This window comes from Sinocyclocheilus rhinocerous, unplaced genomic scaffold, assembly GCF_001515625.1.
Source record: "Sinocyclocheilus rhinocerous isolate Xijiao unplaced genomic scaffold, SAMN03320098_v1.1 scaffold1635, whole genome shotgun sequence".
NCBI classification, from domain to species: Eukaryota; Metazoa; Chordata; class Actinopteri; order Cypriniformes; family Cyprinidae; genus Sinocyclocheilus; species Sinocyclocheilus rhinocerous.
The window spans coordinates 1085541-1102458 of NW_015627629.1; the positions used below are offsets into that span (position 1 = coordinate 1085541).

Genomic DNA, 16918 nt, shown 5'->3' on the forward strand with positions numbered 1-16918 from the left:
CTTTAAAAAATAAACTCTATTAAAAAAACACATTTCACACTATCAGTTGTTTAATTTGTCTTAAAACGTACGTTCCACAGACAAATTGTCATATTTTTCTGAAAGTAAAGAAAATTCCCTCCAGAGTCTCACGTCCACCACATTATGTTTAATAGCATTCTGTGACAGAACTGACATTTCTGAAACAAAACGACCGATTTCTTCTCTTTTCTGTAACCTACATGCATGCAATAAAATTATAATTTTTGCATAAACTGACAGTTATAGCTTAACCTGAAATGACGCACAAAAATATGATTTTTTTCACATTTCATATTACATTGGGGGAAGAAGTTCTAAGCGCAGAAGTGATGGTAATATTTTTCGCACCATAAGTATCAAAATGATTCATGATTACTACATTCTTTAGATTATCGTAGATTTAGTATTTAAAATTCATATTTTTCTGATGGATCTTCATATTTTTAAATAGTGATGAAACTGAAGAAGCAACAGATCTTTCTTCTATAATGACACATGTGAGTGAAACAAATTACCAAAAAAAAAGTGGATTTGTTGTTCAATTTATTAGTTGTATATTGGATGGAGGCAGATCCGAATGAGAGCTTGATTTTATGAAAAGGACAGGGTTTTTATGTGGACTAAGTGATTTCAATTTATTAGTTGTTTATTGGATGGAGGCAGATCCGAATGCGGACTTGATTGTATGAAAAGGACAGGGTTTTTATGTGGACTAAGTGATTGGAGAAGTCTAGCATACGTCACCAGAATAAAGTATGCAGCTTCACTGGAAGATCCAATGATGACATTTTTACAAAGTAAAATAAAAAAAATAAAAAAACATACATTTAAGTGAATCATTCACAATATAATCAATTATTATGCATTTAGAATATAGAATTTTCATTTCATGCCTACTTTAAAGTTTTAAAGTCTGGGTATGTGACAATGGTAAAACATTAAAGGGGTCATATGACGTTGCTAAAAAAGAACATTATTTTGTGTATTTTAAGGTTCAAAAAACACATTATTTTCCACATACTGTACATTATGGTTTCTCCTTTCTGAAACGCGTCGATTTTTACAAAGCTCATCGTTCTGAAAAGCGAGGTGTATGCTGATTGGCCAGCTATCCAGTGCGTTGTGATTGGCCGAATACCTCAAGCGTGTGACGGAAATGTTAGCAATACTCCAAAGAGAAAATAAAACTTGAAATCGCATCATATGACCCCTTTAACATCTCTGTTTAAATTCGTTCTAATAAAAATAAAAGCCTGAGACATAAACGTGTCTGAAGTTGAAGAAACTTGCACATCTTTGCTTTGAGAACAAGCTGCCGTTGGGCTTCAGCTGTATATGGAAAGTGTGAAACAATCAGCTCATTCTATTGAATGTGTTGACGAAGCAGTCCACACACAACTGAAAGCCACAATCATTTGTTTGTGTACCAGCCGAGAAAAGTAATGCATGCAGTGAATAACTAAACAAAACTTTTTATTTTTGGGGTGGGGTGAGGCTGGAAACTGGCAGAGCTTCTTGAAACGTTTTTTTAAAAATGTGGTTTCAAAATTTGAGCCTTCTGGCCGAAGGTGACTTGTGAGGGAGTGGACAGAGAAAAAATAAAAAAGCAAAAGGAGGTTCTTGTGTGCAGGGGTTTCGGAGGCCAGCTCAGCACATGGCTCGTGCCGTGTACTCCAGCATGTGAATTGCAAACACACGGCAGAGCTGCTCGCCACGGGCAAACAAACCGGGTAAAAAGGGGGCCGTTTTTGCATAACCACCATATCAACAGGTTGCGAGGAATCCCTTTTGAGTTTAATTTTAGACTTCGGGCTTTACCAGCAAAATATTTTGGCATAGTGCTGTTTTGATTAAAAAGCACATATTTGCTATGAACTATTTGTAGTGCTCATGTTTTCTGGTCACAGCTGTACATTTTCAAAGCTGTGGTAAACAAGGGAAGCCCAAATGGAAAAAAAAAAAATACTGTTTTTACATACATTTTAAAGGAAGGCTTGTGCTACCATTAGTGTATATATGGCTGCTAAAGAGGCAACACTTACATCTAAACCGTGCTTCTTGGCTTTGGGTCAGGGAGTGGCGCCAAGGGAATTTTACACATTTCATTTACATCACGTTCTAATATTTACTCTAGAGGTGTGCCTGGAACTCTTCACCTTCAATGGTCTTGTCAAGAGCCTACATGACATGTGGAGGTGCCTAATACGACATAAGTGAACATCAACATGTCTACACCGTCTATAAGGAGGCAGTTTTCCACAGTCGTAGACTGACCGAGGTCTCTCAAAGGTCTGACTCTTGCATGCACCCATCTCAAGTCACACAGATTTTTACGATTTTTACGTAGAAAGGGCGACAGCGCACCGCATTAAAAGAAATGATCATTCATGTTTTCATAACCGCTGGCCAAATTCAAAAACTAAACTAAAATTACATAATCTTTGAGGGCAAGAGGGCCCCCTGGTGTTTCGGGGGTCCTACGCAGCGTGTGTATTTTGAGTATAGGGAGGATCGGCTCTGCGTTGCGCTCACAACGTCTCACACATGAGCGTCCCGTTTTTAAGACACTGTGTCAAGTTAAAAGAAATTCAACGTTTACATGCAGCACCGCTCGTCGGGCTTCAATCAGAAGTACTTATAGTGGCTGTGTCCGGATACACTGAATTATACACCATTTCTTTAAACGATCAAACTCTTTCTTTTTGAAGGTTGATGCATTGGAAATGTGTATTATAAACCCAGCCCTGTTCATGTATAAAAAAACTGAAAATGAGAAAAAAAAAAAAAATCACCTGTCCAACATCAACTTCATGGGGGTATTTACGAGCCGCGGCACCGTTGGTGGTGAAGATGGCAGTACCGTTGCCGTATGGGTTCTTATTGACTACACTGAATTATACACCATTTCTTTAAATGATCAAACTCTTTCTTTTTGAAGGTTGATGCATTGGAAATGTGTATTATAAACCCAGCCATGTTCATGTATAAAAAAACTGAAAATGAGAAAAAAAAAAAAAATCACCTGTCCAACATCAACTTCATGGGTGTATTTACGAGCCACGGCACCGTTGGTGGTGAAGATGGCAGTACCGTTGCCGTATGGGTTCTTATTGACTATTTTGATGGCATCATCCAAGCTGTCGGCCTCCAGGACCACCAACACAGGTCCAAATATCTCCTCCTTATAGCACTTCATGTCCGGCTGAAATTAAATTAGGACAAACAGCAAGTGTACAACATTACATGGTCTTTGCATGATATCGACATGTTCAAACTTACAGCAATTAAAGAGATTTACTCACTACCATGTTGTTGCAAACTTATGACTTTCTTTAGTCTATAGAATGCAAAATAAGATTTTACGAAAAACTGTTTTAGTCCACTTGAAAGTCATTTGGATCCAAAACAACCCCACTGGCTTTCACTATATGGATTAAAAAATGTGATACATTCTTAAAAGTATCTTCTTTTGTGTTTCACAGAAGAAAGTCATACAGGTTTGGAATGACATGAGGCTTAGTAAGTGGGATTGTAGGTATTGTAGCTCTCACTGTGACATTGCTAACGATGGTTGGTCCTACGAAGTTCCCGTTTTCGTAACCCTTGACCTTCACATTCCTGCCATCAAGCAGCACCTTGGCACCCTCATCCACACCACTCTGAATAAGGCTGTTCACTCGCTCTTTGGCCTGAGGTGAGATAAGAGGTCCCACATCAGCTCCAGGCTGGTCACCTTACAGAACAGACAAGAGAAGAAATAACAGAAAGATAAAGACATGATTAAGAAGATAAGGAGTTTTTACAAAATTTACTCAAACCAAAACAATTACAATCTGACAACATGTTTTAGTCTGAACCGTCAGAATGGAAACTCATTCTGAAATCCTTAATTTTCATCACATGTGGCACCATGTTACAATTTCTGAATGAACGTACTATTCATTAAATATGTTAGTAATTCAGAGCACAACCTAGATGCACCAATTTGCTGAATTATTACTGTACTGTAGATGAGTTAGGTGGATAGTTGGCAGAAAATGTAGCGGTTTCTCTTCCAAACAACAGTTTAGTTGGTTAACCAGAAGTTTAGACATCCTAAAATCTGGAGAAATGCTTTCTGTATCGTTTGTTTTGTTGATTTTTGCTGAATAGAGGGGACGACTTTCCTTTAATTTACCCCTTTTTACTGGGCTGTAATCAAAGGCATTGGTACTGACATATCCAAACACACACATGCACACACATACGAACAAACACACATCCACACACACACAATTTTAGATACCCTGAGGCAGTATGTCTTTGAGGGCTGTTACAGGGTTTCAGAATAGCAGCTGCGGTTAAACTTCTCCGATTACAATTACAATTTTCATCGGCAGATTTTTTTTTTTCAAACATTTGATCGGCCCATACTAATTTCTGGTCCCCTTTATACCACAAAATGTGCTTCTGCTTTGTGGCATGACCAAGACAAATAGTGCGTCTATCCTCTGGGTGAGCTGAACATGTTTTAAGTTGCTCTGGGAGAGGTGTGGTCATGAAGGCATGGGTGGTCTACGAAAACGCCAAAAAAGAGGGATAAAAGAAACTGCATGAATTTGGAGAAACTCTACATAGAAAGGAACTGCGGAAAAAAGAGATTTTATTCAATGAATGTCATGGAAAAATAGTCTAAAGTGATATTTATGGTATAGGTTATCCTGGTATAGCATAGTGCATCTTAAGTCTTGGTGGCCCCAGAAACGCAAATAACGGAACTGGTCAATATTGTGTCACTGTGTCCTAACTGGCACAAAAACTAAAAAAGAAAACCCCAAAACAAACACTTCTTATTTTTTACTGAGAGCAAAATATTATATGGGACCCAACAGAACCACAGCCAATTGGCATATTCAATGTTTTGCAAAATCTCATTGGTTTAAAATTTTGTTGCATGCCTTTCGTCGTGACTAACTACGATTATCGCACTAGGTATACTTAACTTTTTTTTTTTCCGTATTTTGCTCCATCTAACAAACAGTTGAGCGTGCCAACCTTTGCAAGTGCTGATTTTGCAACATGCAACAAACCTAAGCGATATTCGATAACATATTTTGGCCTTTATCGTGTTGCGCCTGACTAGGACACAGTGCTCCACAGCCCAAACCGGATCAGATTTGTGAGACACATAAAATGTGCAGTACTGGGGTACTTTAGAATCAGAACTGATAAATATAATAAAGCTTGAGTACCTGCATTGACACGGAGACCCTTTGCACGTTCAACCAGTTCAGGCAACCAGTTTCGTGCTTCTCCTACGAGGATAGCTGTGGAAAGTGCCATACATCTCTGACCTGCTGCTCCAAAAGCAGCACCAACCAACTGGTTTAGTGTGTTCTCTTTGTTGGCATCAGGCATCACCACACCGTGATTCTTCGCCCCCTGGTGGACAGAAAATTAGATTGTAAGGAAGCAGCTCCACATTTTCACCAAACAACAAATTCTAATGCAACGAGTGAAAATAGGCAAACTAAAAGCGGGGGAAGAAAATGTGATGGACCTTAGTTTACCATCTTGAAAACATATTTATAATAGACTGGCATAAGATCCAGAATCAAAATTTTATTTAATTTGCAAAACTGCAATAATCTAGCAAGGATTGTGGTTGTGAAGGGGGCTGCTGTGGGGTTTCAGAAAATGGAGTTTATCTGCAGTGGGAGCAAAGTAGGTGGGATACGCTGTATTAAATACAAGGAACATGAATAATGAGTGCGCATATTTTTCCAGTTTAACATACACTGCTGTTCATCATTTTAAGTCTGTCATGCTAACACTCAAAGCAATAAAGAATGGAAAGGGGTAATCTCCAATTTCCTAAATCATGAGTCTAAAATTGCAGCCTCATTATGGAGGTCAAGAATGAACCAGAATGACAGATTCATTTGTAACCAAATGCTGCCACCATCTGGCCATTGCAGTTGTGCTGAGAAACAGATACAGAGCAATGGTAGGGAGGCTACATAGTTGGGAAAAAGTTACTGTCATGCTACTAAAAATGTAGTATCACAACTTTTAGCTAATTACTCCCCTCCTGACCAAGCTTTTCTATATAATGAAAGTGCATGAGGGGTATCAAACTTCAAAGAAGATGCAAAGACACTATATATAGATACTATATAGATATACCTATTTTGTTAATGCAGTGCAGTTATTGACTGATGATTATTTCTGCTCCCGTGAAAGCTCTTCAACTGATCATTCAGATTTGAGAACTAACAAGTCTCATTCATGAATGAATCATCCTGCTTTTGTGAAATTGATCTTCTAAAGGAATCTTTACACTCTTTTTAAAGTGCCCCTATTATGCCATTTCAAATATTGCCTTTCATGCAGTGTGTAATGTAGCTGTACGTGAATGTAAACGATTTGAATAGACTCCGAACAGCCTAACATTCGATTCCCACTTTTGTGACGGCTACACGTCACAGGGTAATATATTTGCATAATGCTCTGCAATGTTCTATGTTCTACGTTGGCCGGCCGCAAACAACTTGAACACTGTAGCTTGTTCGTGTGGTTAATATGGTGTCGAGAAGACGCTGTCCTGTTCAATGCGGGATTCACAAAACGCTTGCTCTTGAAAGATGGCTCAGTATATTTGGACCAGCTGGCTCCACTGAAACACACCCTGTACATATAAGTAATACATGTTATTATTTTCTCTCGAGCGTTCAAAATACGGAACTATGGCAATGGGAATATCGTTTCCGACATGCGCTGTACACGGTAGACCAATCACAACAGAAAGGGCCATCTGACCAATCAGAGCAGAGTTGTCTCACAGAAAGGGAGGGGTTTAGAGAGACTGACGCTTAGAACTGCTTTGGATTAATCGTTTGAGAATCTTTGGAAAATGAGGTGATATTAAATGCATATTTTGAGAAAACGAAAGCGTTTTTTGACCTTGCATGCACGTAAACCTATTGTAGGAGACTCCCAAATCAATATTAGGAACCTTAAAAATGGCATAATAGTAGCACTTTAAGGCTGCTCAAAATTCTGTTTAAAGATGCAATACTGCATAAAAGCAAGACTAAATTATGCCTGTGCTACCCCACCTCAGCTCCTAGTATCAAAGTACTGTATAAAGGTGCATTTGCTGTGTAAATGCATTCATGCCACCTCTGAGCAGCATTACCTCTGCATTATCATCTGATAGCATTATCAGCACCTCTGATAGCAATAGTCTATCTAAAGACACCTAAATGCCACTTCAGAAGTGCTTCTGTGCCACCTTTGCATTATAAATTTGGTGTTGTTAAAAAGTCATTAAAAAGATTTGTTCATTACCTTTCAGTATGTTGAAAAGTGTGGCCAGGATATTCTTCAAAACTCACCTTTTGTGTCCCAAGGAATTAAGTAAATAATATGGAACTACTAATTTAAAGAAGTTTAGACATCATAAAGGGATAGATCACCCAAAAATGAAAATTTACACTAATGTCATTCCAAACCCAGAGAATGAAAGCCTAAGTCTTCACAAGATTTTGATTAACCGCTCATTGTACAGTATATGGATTTGATTTATGATGCCTTTATGACCTTTTTGGATATAAGTTCTGGTTACCTGGAGTTTCAATGAAGCGACAGATACCTGAAGCTTAACCAGAATTTTATGGGTTTGGAACAACAATTTTCATTTTTATGGTGAACTTTTTGTTGCTCATAACTGAGTGAACCTTCATATGCAATATGGTTTTCTGTGAAACGCATTAACTTCTTCAGAACCAACCATGTTGCTCTGCACTCTTTTGCCATTTTTGGAGCCTCTCTCATAGATATACTCGCCAGCCTGGTTGGAGCCTACGAAACTGATGGCTTTGATGGCAGGATGGTCACAGATGAAGTTCACAGCTATAATAGCACATGTGAAAAAAAAAATGTTTTGTTATCTGCACACAGACTCTCGATCATAATGTGGTCAATATATTTATAACCCTTCTGCTTCCATAATTTTCCATACCATCATGCTGTCCGTGGATTATGTTTAATGTTCCATCCGGAGCTCCGGCGTCCTGCAGCAGTTTGGCCAGCATCATGGCGCAGCCAGGCACTCTCTCCGAGGGCTTCAATAAATAGGTGTTCCCGCACACCATGCCCATTGGGAACATCCACAGTGGAATCATGGCAGGGAAATTGAAGGGGGTGATACCGGCACATACACCAATGGGCATCCGGTATGTGTATGTGTCCATGTCTTTAGTGATAGAGGGGAGGGTCTCACCCAGCATAAGAGATGTGATGCTACAGGTGTGCTCCACCACCTCTGCAAGACCAACAAACAACTAGAGTAAATAATGGGAAGGTACACAAACAAAATGTGCAAACAGTTATGGGGCCAAAGACTTTCTTAGGCCCTAACAGCCAATAATGCTTCACCTGTAGCACTAAAAAAAAAAGGAATATACCAAGTTATTTTCATGTGTTATGTTGTTGATTTCAGTCTGTATAACCCAGGGCTGGCCAGGCACTCTCTCCGAGGGCTTCAATAAATAGGTGTTCCCGCACACCATGCCCATTGGGAACATCCACAGTGGAATCATGGCAGGGAAATTGAAGGGGGTGATACCGGCACATACACCAATGGGCATCCGGTATGTGTATGTGTCCATGTCTTTAGTGATAGAGGGGAGGGTCTCACCCAGCATAAGAGATGTGATGCTACAGGTGTGCTCCACCACCTCTGCAAGACCAACAAACAACTAGAGTAAATAATGGGAAGGTACACAAACAAAATGTGCAAACAGTTATGGGGCCAAAGACTTTCTTAGGCCCTAACAGCCAATAATGCTTCACCTGTAGCACTAAAAAAAAAAGGAATATACCAAGTTATTTTCATGTGTTATGTTGTTGATTTCAGTCTGTATAACCCAGGGCTGTCCAAACTCGGTCCTGGAGGGCCGGTGTCCTGCAGAGTTTAGCCCCAACTTGCCTCAACACACCTGACTGGAAGTTTCTAGCATGCCTAGTAAGAGCTTGATTAGCTGGTTCAGGTGTGTTTAATTAGGGTTGGAGCTAAACTCTGCAGGACACCGGCCCTCCAGGACCGAGTTTGGACAGCCCTGGTATAACCGAACAGGAAATAACTTTACAGTTACTACAGTACTTACTGTATAATGGAACCTTTGCAGGCAAGTGTAAGGTTGGTTATGAAGCAGAAATATGAAGCTTGTAAAAGAGCTGCACTAACATTCAAAAGTCTGGGGTTGTTAAGACTTTTTTTATGTTTTTAAAATAAGTATCTTATATTCACTAAAGCTACCTTAATAAAAAAATACAGTAAATACTGTAAAATTAAAAAATGTAAAGTAACTTTTTAATTTGTAATTTATTCCTGTGATGCAAAGCTGAATTTTCAGCATCATTACTCCAGTCTTCAGTGTCACATGATCCTTCAGAAATCATTCTAATATACTGATTTGCTGCTGAACAAACATTTCTTATTATTATCAATGCTGAAAACAGTTGTGATGCTTAAAGTTTTTGTTCAAGTCTCATTCACGAATGAATCATTCAGAGTGCTTTTGTGAAATGGATCTTCTAAAGGAATATTTACACACCCTTTTTACAGTGCCAATTGTGAATCCAAAAATAAAGTATTAATTGTCCTTTGAGACTACTTTTTTTTAGATGGGGGAACTTCTGGTTTTTTGTTACCAACGTAATTCCTACAGTGTGCAGAACATCTAGATATACATGCGTTACAGCATGTGCATTATCACAACATCACTTCCTGGTATTCTTACAAGGATACCAAGCATTAGTAACCAGGTTTATGTTTTTGAGTTGGTCATGACTAGGCATACAGTAACTGGACACAAACAGAGCTGATTCTATCACACATTTGCGGTGCTTAAGCCTCCTTTATAAGGGTATTTACTGTAAACGCATCCTGTTTGTTTACACATACTAAAGGATGAGTCAAAATGATTGTCTGTAGTAGCAGTCAGTATGGGTTGGTACATACTGCAGTTACTGGGTTGAAAATAACAATATTTATTTTAATGTTCTACACTCTACAGTCTTAAATAACTACTACATTCAGTAATTAACTAACATGGTACTAAATGCCCTCAATATTACTACAGAACTGTCTCGAGAGCGAGAGACTCACGCAGTCCTCTGAACACATCGCCCTCAGCATCAGCCAGGGTTTTTCCCTGCTCCAGGGTAATCAGCTTTGCCAGCTCTTTCTGAAACACAAATCAAATCACATATACAATTAGCAGGCAGTAGGGCAGAACGATTAATCAAAATAAAACTAATCGCAGTATGGCATAGTGCATTCATCAAAATCGTTGGAATTTAATTAAATAAATATGCTCTGCATGCTTCAGAGCTCATGATCCAGCGTTTCAGAGTGGCTTAGTTAGCAGTAAATGCTGCTCCACATGAACTGCATCTGCTCGGAGTTTGGGTTGCATGTGTTATAAGTATATTTACAAACCTGTTGCCAACCAAGGAGAAGCTTAAAGGTCTCCCTGCAGTTTTCCAGCATAAAAAAGCTTGATTCTTTAATTAAGACTAAAGAAATATATTGTAGTTTTACAGTTGTATTTTAAAAATACTATTATTATTGTTGTTGTCTTAAATGCTTGGTTTTATTATTTGACAGTGAAATAGTATTATTACAACAGAAATATTTTTATTTTATTATATATTTAAATTTATTGATGACAATTATAAAATAATATTTATAATAATTATAATAATAATAATAATAATGAAAATGATAAAATAATAATAATAAATTATTATTATTTTACAAAACAATAATTAAAAAAAAAAAAAATTTTTGATCGCAACTGCAATTTTTAATAAACTATTTACCCCCCAAAAATGTAAGAGGCCCTAGTAGCCCTAGCTCTACCATTTAACTATTCACATCACAAATCAATAAAGGACTATTAATCAACTATCAGTAACCGTTTGTATAATTCTATTAAACTCTAGTGCAGTTACTGAAAACAGGGTTCCCACAGCTTCTTGAAAATTTTCCAAACCTGAAAGTTTACCATTGCCATGAAATCCCAGTGAAAACCTTTTAAATGAAGATCTACCAGTGTTACAGTTAGTATCCATATTTAACAAGCACAAGAAGTGTGTAGAACAGGATCTAGTAAAATGAGACCTAAATTATGCTAATTTCAACCATAAAGTCTGGTGTTGATTGGAATATGAATCAAAAAGCAAAACAAATGAGTTGAGGATGGGCAGCAGTAACTTACTATATTGTCTTTAATGAGCTGCTGATAGCGAAGGAAGATCTGCTGGCGGGCCAGGATGGAAGTTTCGGACCAGGTGTGGTACGCCCGTGAGCATGAGTCCACGGCGGCCAACATCTCCTCATGTGTGGCCTTTGGCACTCGACCAATGACCTCATTGGTGGCCTGAGGACAGCACATGCATTATAATTCAATCACAGAGACAGTTCATCTATAACTAATGGTTTGTTGCCTCGAATCTGCAAAGAACTGATGCAGTAGGTCACTTGTAAAAAAAAAAATTCTGATTGCTGACAATGGTTATACTTACTTGCTGTTAACATTAACTAAACATAAAAACACAGCCCAAACGATTCACCTACTTATAACAACATACTAAAAATGTATGCCAAAGCAACTTCAAAAATGTCCACCTTTTCCGTACCGAAAACCCAGACTGCTTTTAAACTACTCTAATGTGATATTAACCAGACTTCCTTAAATATAGAAAGCAAATAGAGCAAAGAAACAAACAAGCAATTATTATGGCATCTACTGTGCAAAGCCGATTACAGCAAAGCTCTAGAAACTGGTTAATCTTAATGTATTCTTAATTGCTCCTTTTGCACATTGTTAACTGTACTAAACCATCAATAAGCAATCATTTTAACAAGATCTTTTTTAAAGAACCAACAATATAAGTGAAGCTGTTGTATATACTGACTGATGGTATAACTAAGGAAAAGTAATGCAGGTGTTGTGCGTTTTCTAGTCAGGTTGATTAGCACAAATCACATGTGCTTAAACCACATTAATCTAATCGGTTTAACTTGGCCTGTGTGTGGTCAATGAATGTAATCTGTTAAACTACTGTGTATTAAACCGTTAAACTGATGTCTGTTAGTACAGTATGAACTTACAGGATTGTGAATGTCCAACCATTCTGGACTCTTGGATTCTACAAACTTTCCATCAATGAACAACTTGGTAGTGGACTGAGAAAGGACAGAGAAAATTATGAAACATGAATGTAAACAGCAAACATAAAACACAACTCATTAACAATTATAACAATAAAAACTTTTTCAAGTGACTGATGAGATGATAGTTTGCATCTTAAGACTAGAATACCTAACTTTTCTCCAGATTTTTAACCTGGTTTGCAGTCTGGATGAGTCAAAGTCTGCAAGTGTTTGATGCCTAGTGTTTTAAAATCTGTCGTGTAGTGTATTCCAGTCTTTACAAAGACAACATTAGTGTTATTCCTCTTATAAGACTGAGCTAAAAGTCTAGAATGAATGAGGGATTTCTCTGGTCACTGCCAGATCTGAGTCATATAGTCTAGTGCAAGGTTCAGTAGGAGGCAGTGGTGTGTGGTGGTCTTCTGAAATGAGGAGGCAAAGTTTCATTTGATGTTTACATTGTGTACAGGTTAAAGGCTTATGGAATTATATTTAAAATCAGCTGATGACCTAGAACAATTGGATATACAAGCAATATTTATACAAAGATCATTGTCTGCTTGATTCTCATAATCACTTAACCACTGTGCTTTTAAGAGTACAATGTTTTTCACATATTAGATAAACATTCTATTAACCCACTTATGTTTCTTTCGGCTTCAAACACCCTTAGCACAAATAAGCACAATACTTGTTCTCCAATACCTGATGAACTTACCACAGAGGAGTAGCACATGCGTCCCGTCTGAAGAGGAACCTGCAGAACAGGTCACAGGTACAATATTAAATGATCTCCGTTATTGTGTCAGGCCAGATCATTTCAATAGATGTCAGTCAGTATATTAAACCTAATGTAAAACTGCTTTGCACTTACATTTAACTTGGTTCGTAATCAGCATAGAGAGGAAATTAATGGGTTATATAGCCTTTGATCAAGGTACATATGAAAAAATCTTTAGATACAGAGAAGCTGCTTTTCTGATTGCATATATGACTCATTTGTTGCACAAAAAAAAATGTATTCGTGCATGAAGTTCAATGCTTTCTAGGACTCTGGTAGCACTTGGCGCGTTTGAACTTGACAAAAACTGTAAAATGATATAAGAACAAATGTACTATAAGTGTGGTGATTAGGCTACAAACTCCTCGCAATTCCTACAACATCATACAACCTATTTTTATAGTGTATTCTATATAGAGTTGCTTTCATGGTGGCTCGTGAGCAACAAAGTATCTGCTCGTGGTGTTTGACCGTGAAGTTGATACTTTGACAACATGGCGTAACGTTAAACTCATACTACGTGTATGATTGTAAAATGCAATGCTTTTGTGTTTCTTACCCTCTTCTTTACAAGGGAACGCATTAATGTCGCTGCCATGATGAAATTCGTAGGTTAATGTTGTATTCGCCCCCCTATAATGTGCGTCCAACCCCCGCCAGAGGACGTGCGCCGACTCCGAGACCCGCGCCCTGCAGACGAAGCGCTTTTCCTACTGTGACTTTAAGAATGGGCGGGACATCGTGTTCAAACAGCCAATCATGTGCTAAAGCCAAATACTCCCCCAAACGCAGGCAATCTATTGGTTAGACCTGTCAAATGATGGACCAATGGCAGTGCGCGCTTGTTGAAAGGCGTTTCTTTGATGACACAGGCACACATCATCATAAGCGAGAGATGTTGCTTAGGAAGTGATTGGGTATTAAACCTGTCAATTATTAATTACTAAGACGGAAGACATGTGACAAATTTATGCTAATATGACAAGAAAACCTTTAACTACGCATTTAATAATCGCCATTTTTGATGCAGTTACTTCTTACCATTTAGCTAAGTGAAATCTTTCCGGTTCTGATACAAAATCAAGTAAACTAACTGCTTTGAACTACAATGTTTTGAAGTCATCTTAGTGAATCATTTTAGCGAATCGATTCGTTGGAACGGCTCGATTCTATATAAAAATGATTCATTTGAGTCATGCAACGCAGCATTTTTAGTTGATTTTTTATTAAATTTTTTTGTAAAACGGTTGTTTATTTGTTTTCGATTATATTAGATTGTGTCACGTGTTTTGTTTGTTTATTCAAACATTTTTGATAAAGTTATGGATAACAACACAAATAAGAATATTATTATTTACAATACAATACAAAATAATGTTATTTTTAAATATATTAACATTAATAATACCCAATATTGTTACAAACAGTATTGTTCCCACAATCTTTTATTCTGAAACAAACACAACCGGCTCGCGAATCGGTTCGACTCAATCCTCAACAAGAATCGGTTCATAAGAAGTTCTCTCTAGTAAACCGAGCAATACTACAATGTATAGTGAATAAGTCCATCTCAAACGAAATCCATTCTTCTCGGGGACCAACAGTCTAATATGAGTGCATCCGCTGCACGTTTAATCAAGGTAAATGCATAAATCCTGCAATTGCAGATGAGAGATGATAGACATCTAAACGCACACACAAACGAAATCATTTCCCGATGTGTCTCCCGAAGTCCATTGAAGTTGCTTAGTCACGAGAAACTCAGCCAGGAGGAGGATTTTCGGTGGTACATCTCATTGGTTGACCAAGTAGTGGGTTTTTCTTGTATAGTTTCAGTAGTAACTGGACTGCTATATGCATGCCATGGCGACACAAGCGAAGGTTAAATATGTCGTTTCTTATCTTAAATGAAGTTATTCTTTGTAATGCATTATTTAACTGTTATATTGTCATGTTCTAGCCTGTTCTTTATGGATATTTTAGAAGTTCATGCTCTTGGAGAGTCCGGATAGGTGAGTCTTGAATACATCAGTTCATTCTGTTTACCATCATCCATCTCGAGCATGTCTAATATAATTTTGTTTTCTAATGAAATTTAAATGTGTTTAATATTTGCAGCGTTTGCATTGAAAGGCATTGAATATGAGCAAAAGCCAGTAAATCTCATCAAGGATGGTGGGCAACAGGTATATATGCAGAAATCTCTGCACTAGATTGTTAATATTCATCTAGCCATGTCTATAACATTCCATGTTAACTCAATTATCTTTTTTCACAAGCTAACGGATCAGTTTAAGGCAATAAACCCAATGCAGCAAGTGCCTGCAGTCACCATTGATGGCATCACCTTGTCTCAGTCGGTAAGAACATGCATTCTGCTTTGTGGCTCACATAAATTAAATTATTTTATGTTTACAATGTTTTGTTATTTACCACAGTTGGCCATCATCCAGTACATTGAGGAAACTCGTCCAGAGCCCAGCCTCCTGCCAGCAGACCCAAAGCAGAGGGGTCAGGTCCGCATCATCTGTGACATCATCGCGTCTGGAATCCAGCCCCTCCAGGTTTGACATGACATTGTGTTTATAGGTGCACAAAGTAACAATTTCAACTATAAAGAAGTTGTTTGAATGGTTTTAGGTGGGTCCAAGTCAAAAGAGCCCACCCCAAGTCTCTATAATGTTTCCATAAGTATCATGTCCAATCACATGGAAAAGTTACTAACACTTGTCCTCTACAAGCAAGAATTTAGCATCAGTGCTTTAAAGGAATATCAATCAAGCATTTCATTAAAGACCCCATTATTTCCGATAATGCTGTATTTCAGAATCTGTATGTGCTTCGGAAAATTGGAGCAGAGAAGGTACAGTGGGCTCAACATTTCATCAACCGAGGATTCGAGGGTGAGTTTTTCCCATTAAGTTATTTTCAATGTAGTAACATCTTGCTGTCATATAAATATATATATAAATATATAGTTTAATTTTTATCTTTGATGCAGTTACTGTCTCAACACGTTTTCCTGCAAGTATTGTAACACAAATACTTCACAGCTGATTGCTTTAACTGTGTAATTGACTTTTATTGCATGTGTTATTTGAAGCCTTAGAGCCTATTCTGAAGCAGACAGCAAGGAAATACTGTGTTGGTGATGAGGTAATAGCTGTGATGAAGGTTTTTAACAGTAGTTTAAGAATTCTAAATTCAGTTTTAACATGCTTTGAAACATTGCTACGCTTCTAGATATCCATGGCAGATATTTGTCTTGTGCCTCAAGTCTACAATGCTGAAAGGTACATGTCTCTTTAAAGCTGACATTAATGTTTATACAATGCAAAATGCTATAATGTACACTCTACTGTCCTTTACCAAAGGTTCAAGGTGGATATGTCCCAGTTCCCTACTATCAGAAGGTTAAACCAGACCTTAATTGAGATCGACGCTTTCAAAGCCACTCATCCATCATGTCAGCCTGATACTCCTGATGATTTGCAGGCATAATCTAAATAATGAAATCAATAAAACACTTTGATAATCAGTTGTGAGAGACTCTTCGTTAATAAGTTAAGACAGTTCAGTTTCTTTTTAGCAAAGTACTGCATTTATTGATTTGGTGAAAAGACTGCAGTTGCTTTTTGCAACTTTCAGACATCTATGGACAAGAGATGAGCTGTACATGGGTCTTAAAGGGGTCATATGATGCTTTTTTAAAGATCATTATTTTGTGTATTTGGTGTAACAGAATATGTTGACATGCTTTAATGTTCAAAAAACACATTATTTTTCAAATACTGTACATTATTGTAGGTCCTCTATGCCCCGCCTCTCTCAAACGCTTTGTTTTCTACAAAGTCCCTCCTTTTCACAAGCGCAGTCTGCAAGTTTGGAACATGTAGTTTGAGTAAATGACA

The 16918-nt window shown here is 37.7% G+C and overlaps 2 protein-coding genes across 3 annotated transcripts in view; one reads left to right on the forward strand and one right to left on the reverse strand.

Annotated features, from left to right (window-relative positions):
* Positions 1–13684, reverse strand: part of LOC107732638 (methylmalonate-semialdehyde dehydrogenase [acylating], mitochondrial-like) — a 16477-nt gene extending 2793 nt beyond the window's left edge. The window contains exons 1-11 of the mRNA XM_016544041.1: positions 13567–13684; positions 12945–12983; positions 12185–12259; positions 11289–11450; positions 10175–10253; positions 8024–8326; positions 7793–7914; positions 5253–5442; positions 3573–3754; positions 3044–3223; positions 2204–2220 (exon numbers count right to left, since the gene is read on the reverse strand). Of these exons, the coding sequence (XP_016399527.1) occupies positions 2204–2220; positions 3044–3223; positions 3573–3754; positions 5253–5442; positions 7793–7914; positions 8024–8326; positions 10175–10253; positions 11289–11450; positions 12185–12259; positions 12945–12983; positions 13567–13605 (1388 nt within the window). The 5' untranslated portion in view covers positions 13606–13684. The remainder of the gene's footprint in view (positions 1–2203; positions 2221–3043; positions 3224–3572; positions 3755–5252; positions 5443–7792; positions 7915–8023; positions 8327–10174; positions 10254–11288; positions 11451–12184; positions 12260–12944; positions 12984–13566) is intronic.
* Positions 13685–14503: 819 nt separating this feature from the next.
* On the forward strand, positions 14504–16545 carry gstz1 (glutathione S-transferase zeta 1). 2 transcript variants are annotated; one of them, XM_016543556.1, is made up of 9 exons: positions 14504–14647; positions 14968–15019; positions 15126–15193; positions 15287–15367; positions 15446–15571; positions 15835–15910; positions 16111–16163; positions 16251–16300; positions 16382–16545. In XM_016543556.1, exons 1-9 carry the CDS (start codon positions 14618–14620, stop codon positions 16506–16508), a joined length of 663 nt encoding a protein of 220 aa, XP_016399042.1. In that variant the 5' UTR covers positions 14504–14617; the 3' UTR covers positions 16509–16545. The 2 variants fall into 2 exon arrangements, with proteins under 2 accessions (XP_016399042.1, XP_016399050.1); XM_016543564.1 differs by lacking the exon at positions 14504–14647 and adding an exon at positions 14701–14888.
* The last annotated feature ends 373 nt before the right edge of the window (positions 16546–16918 follow it).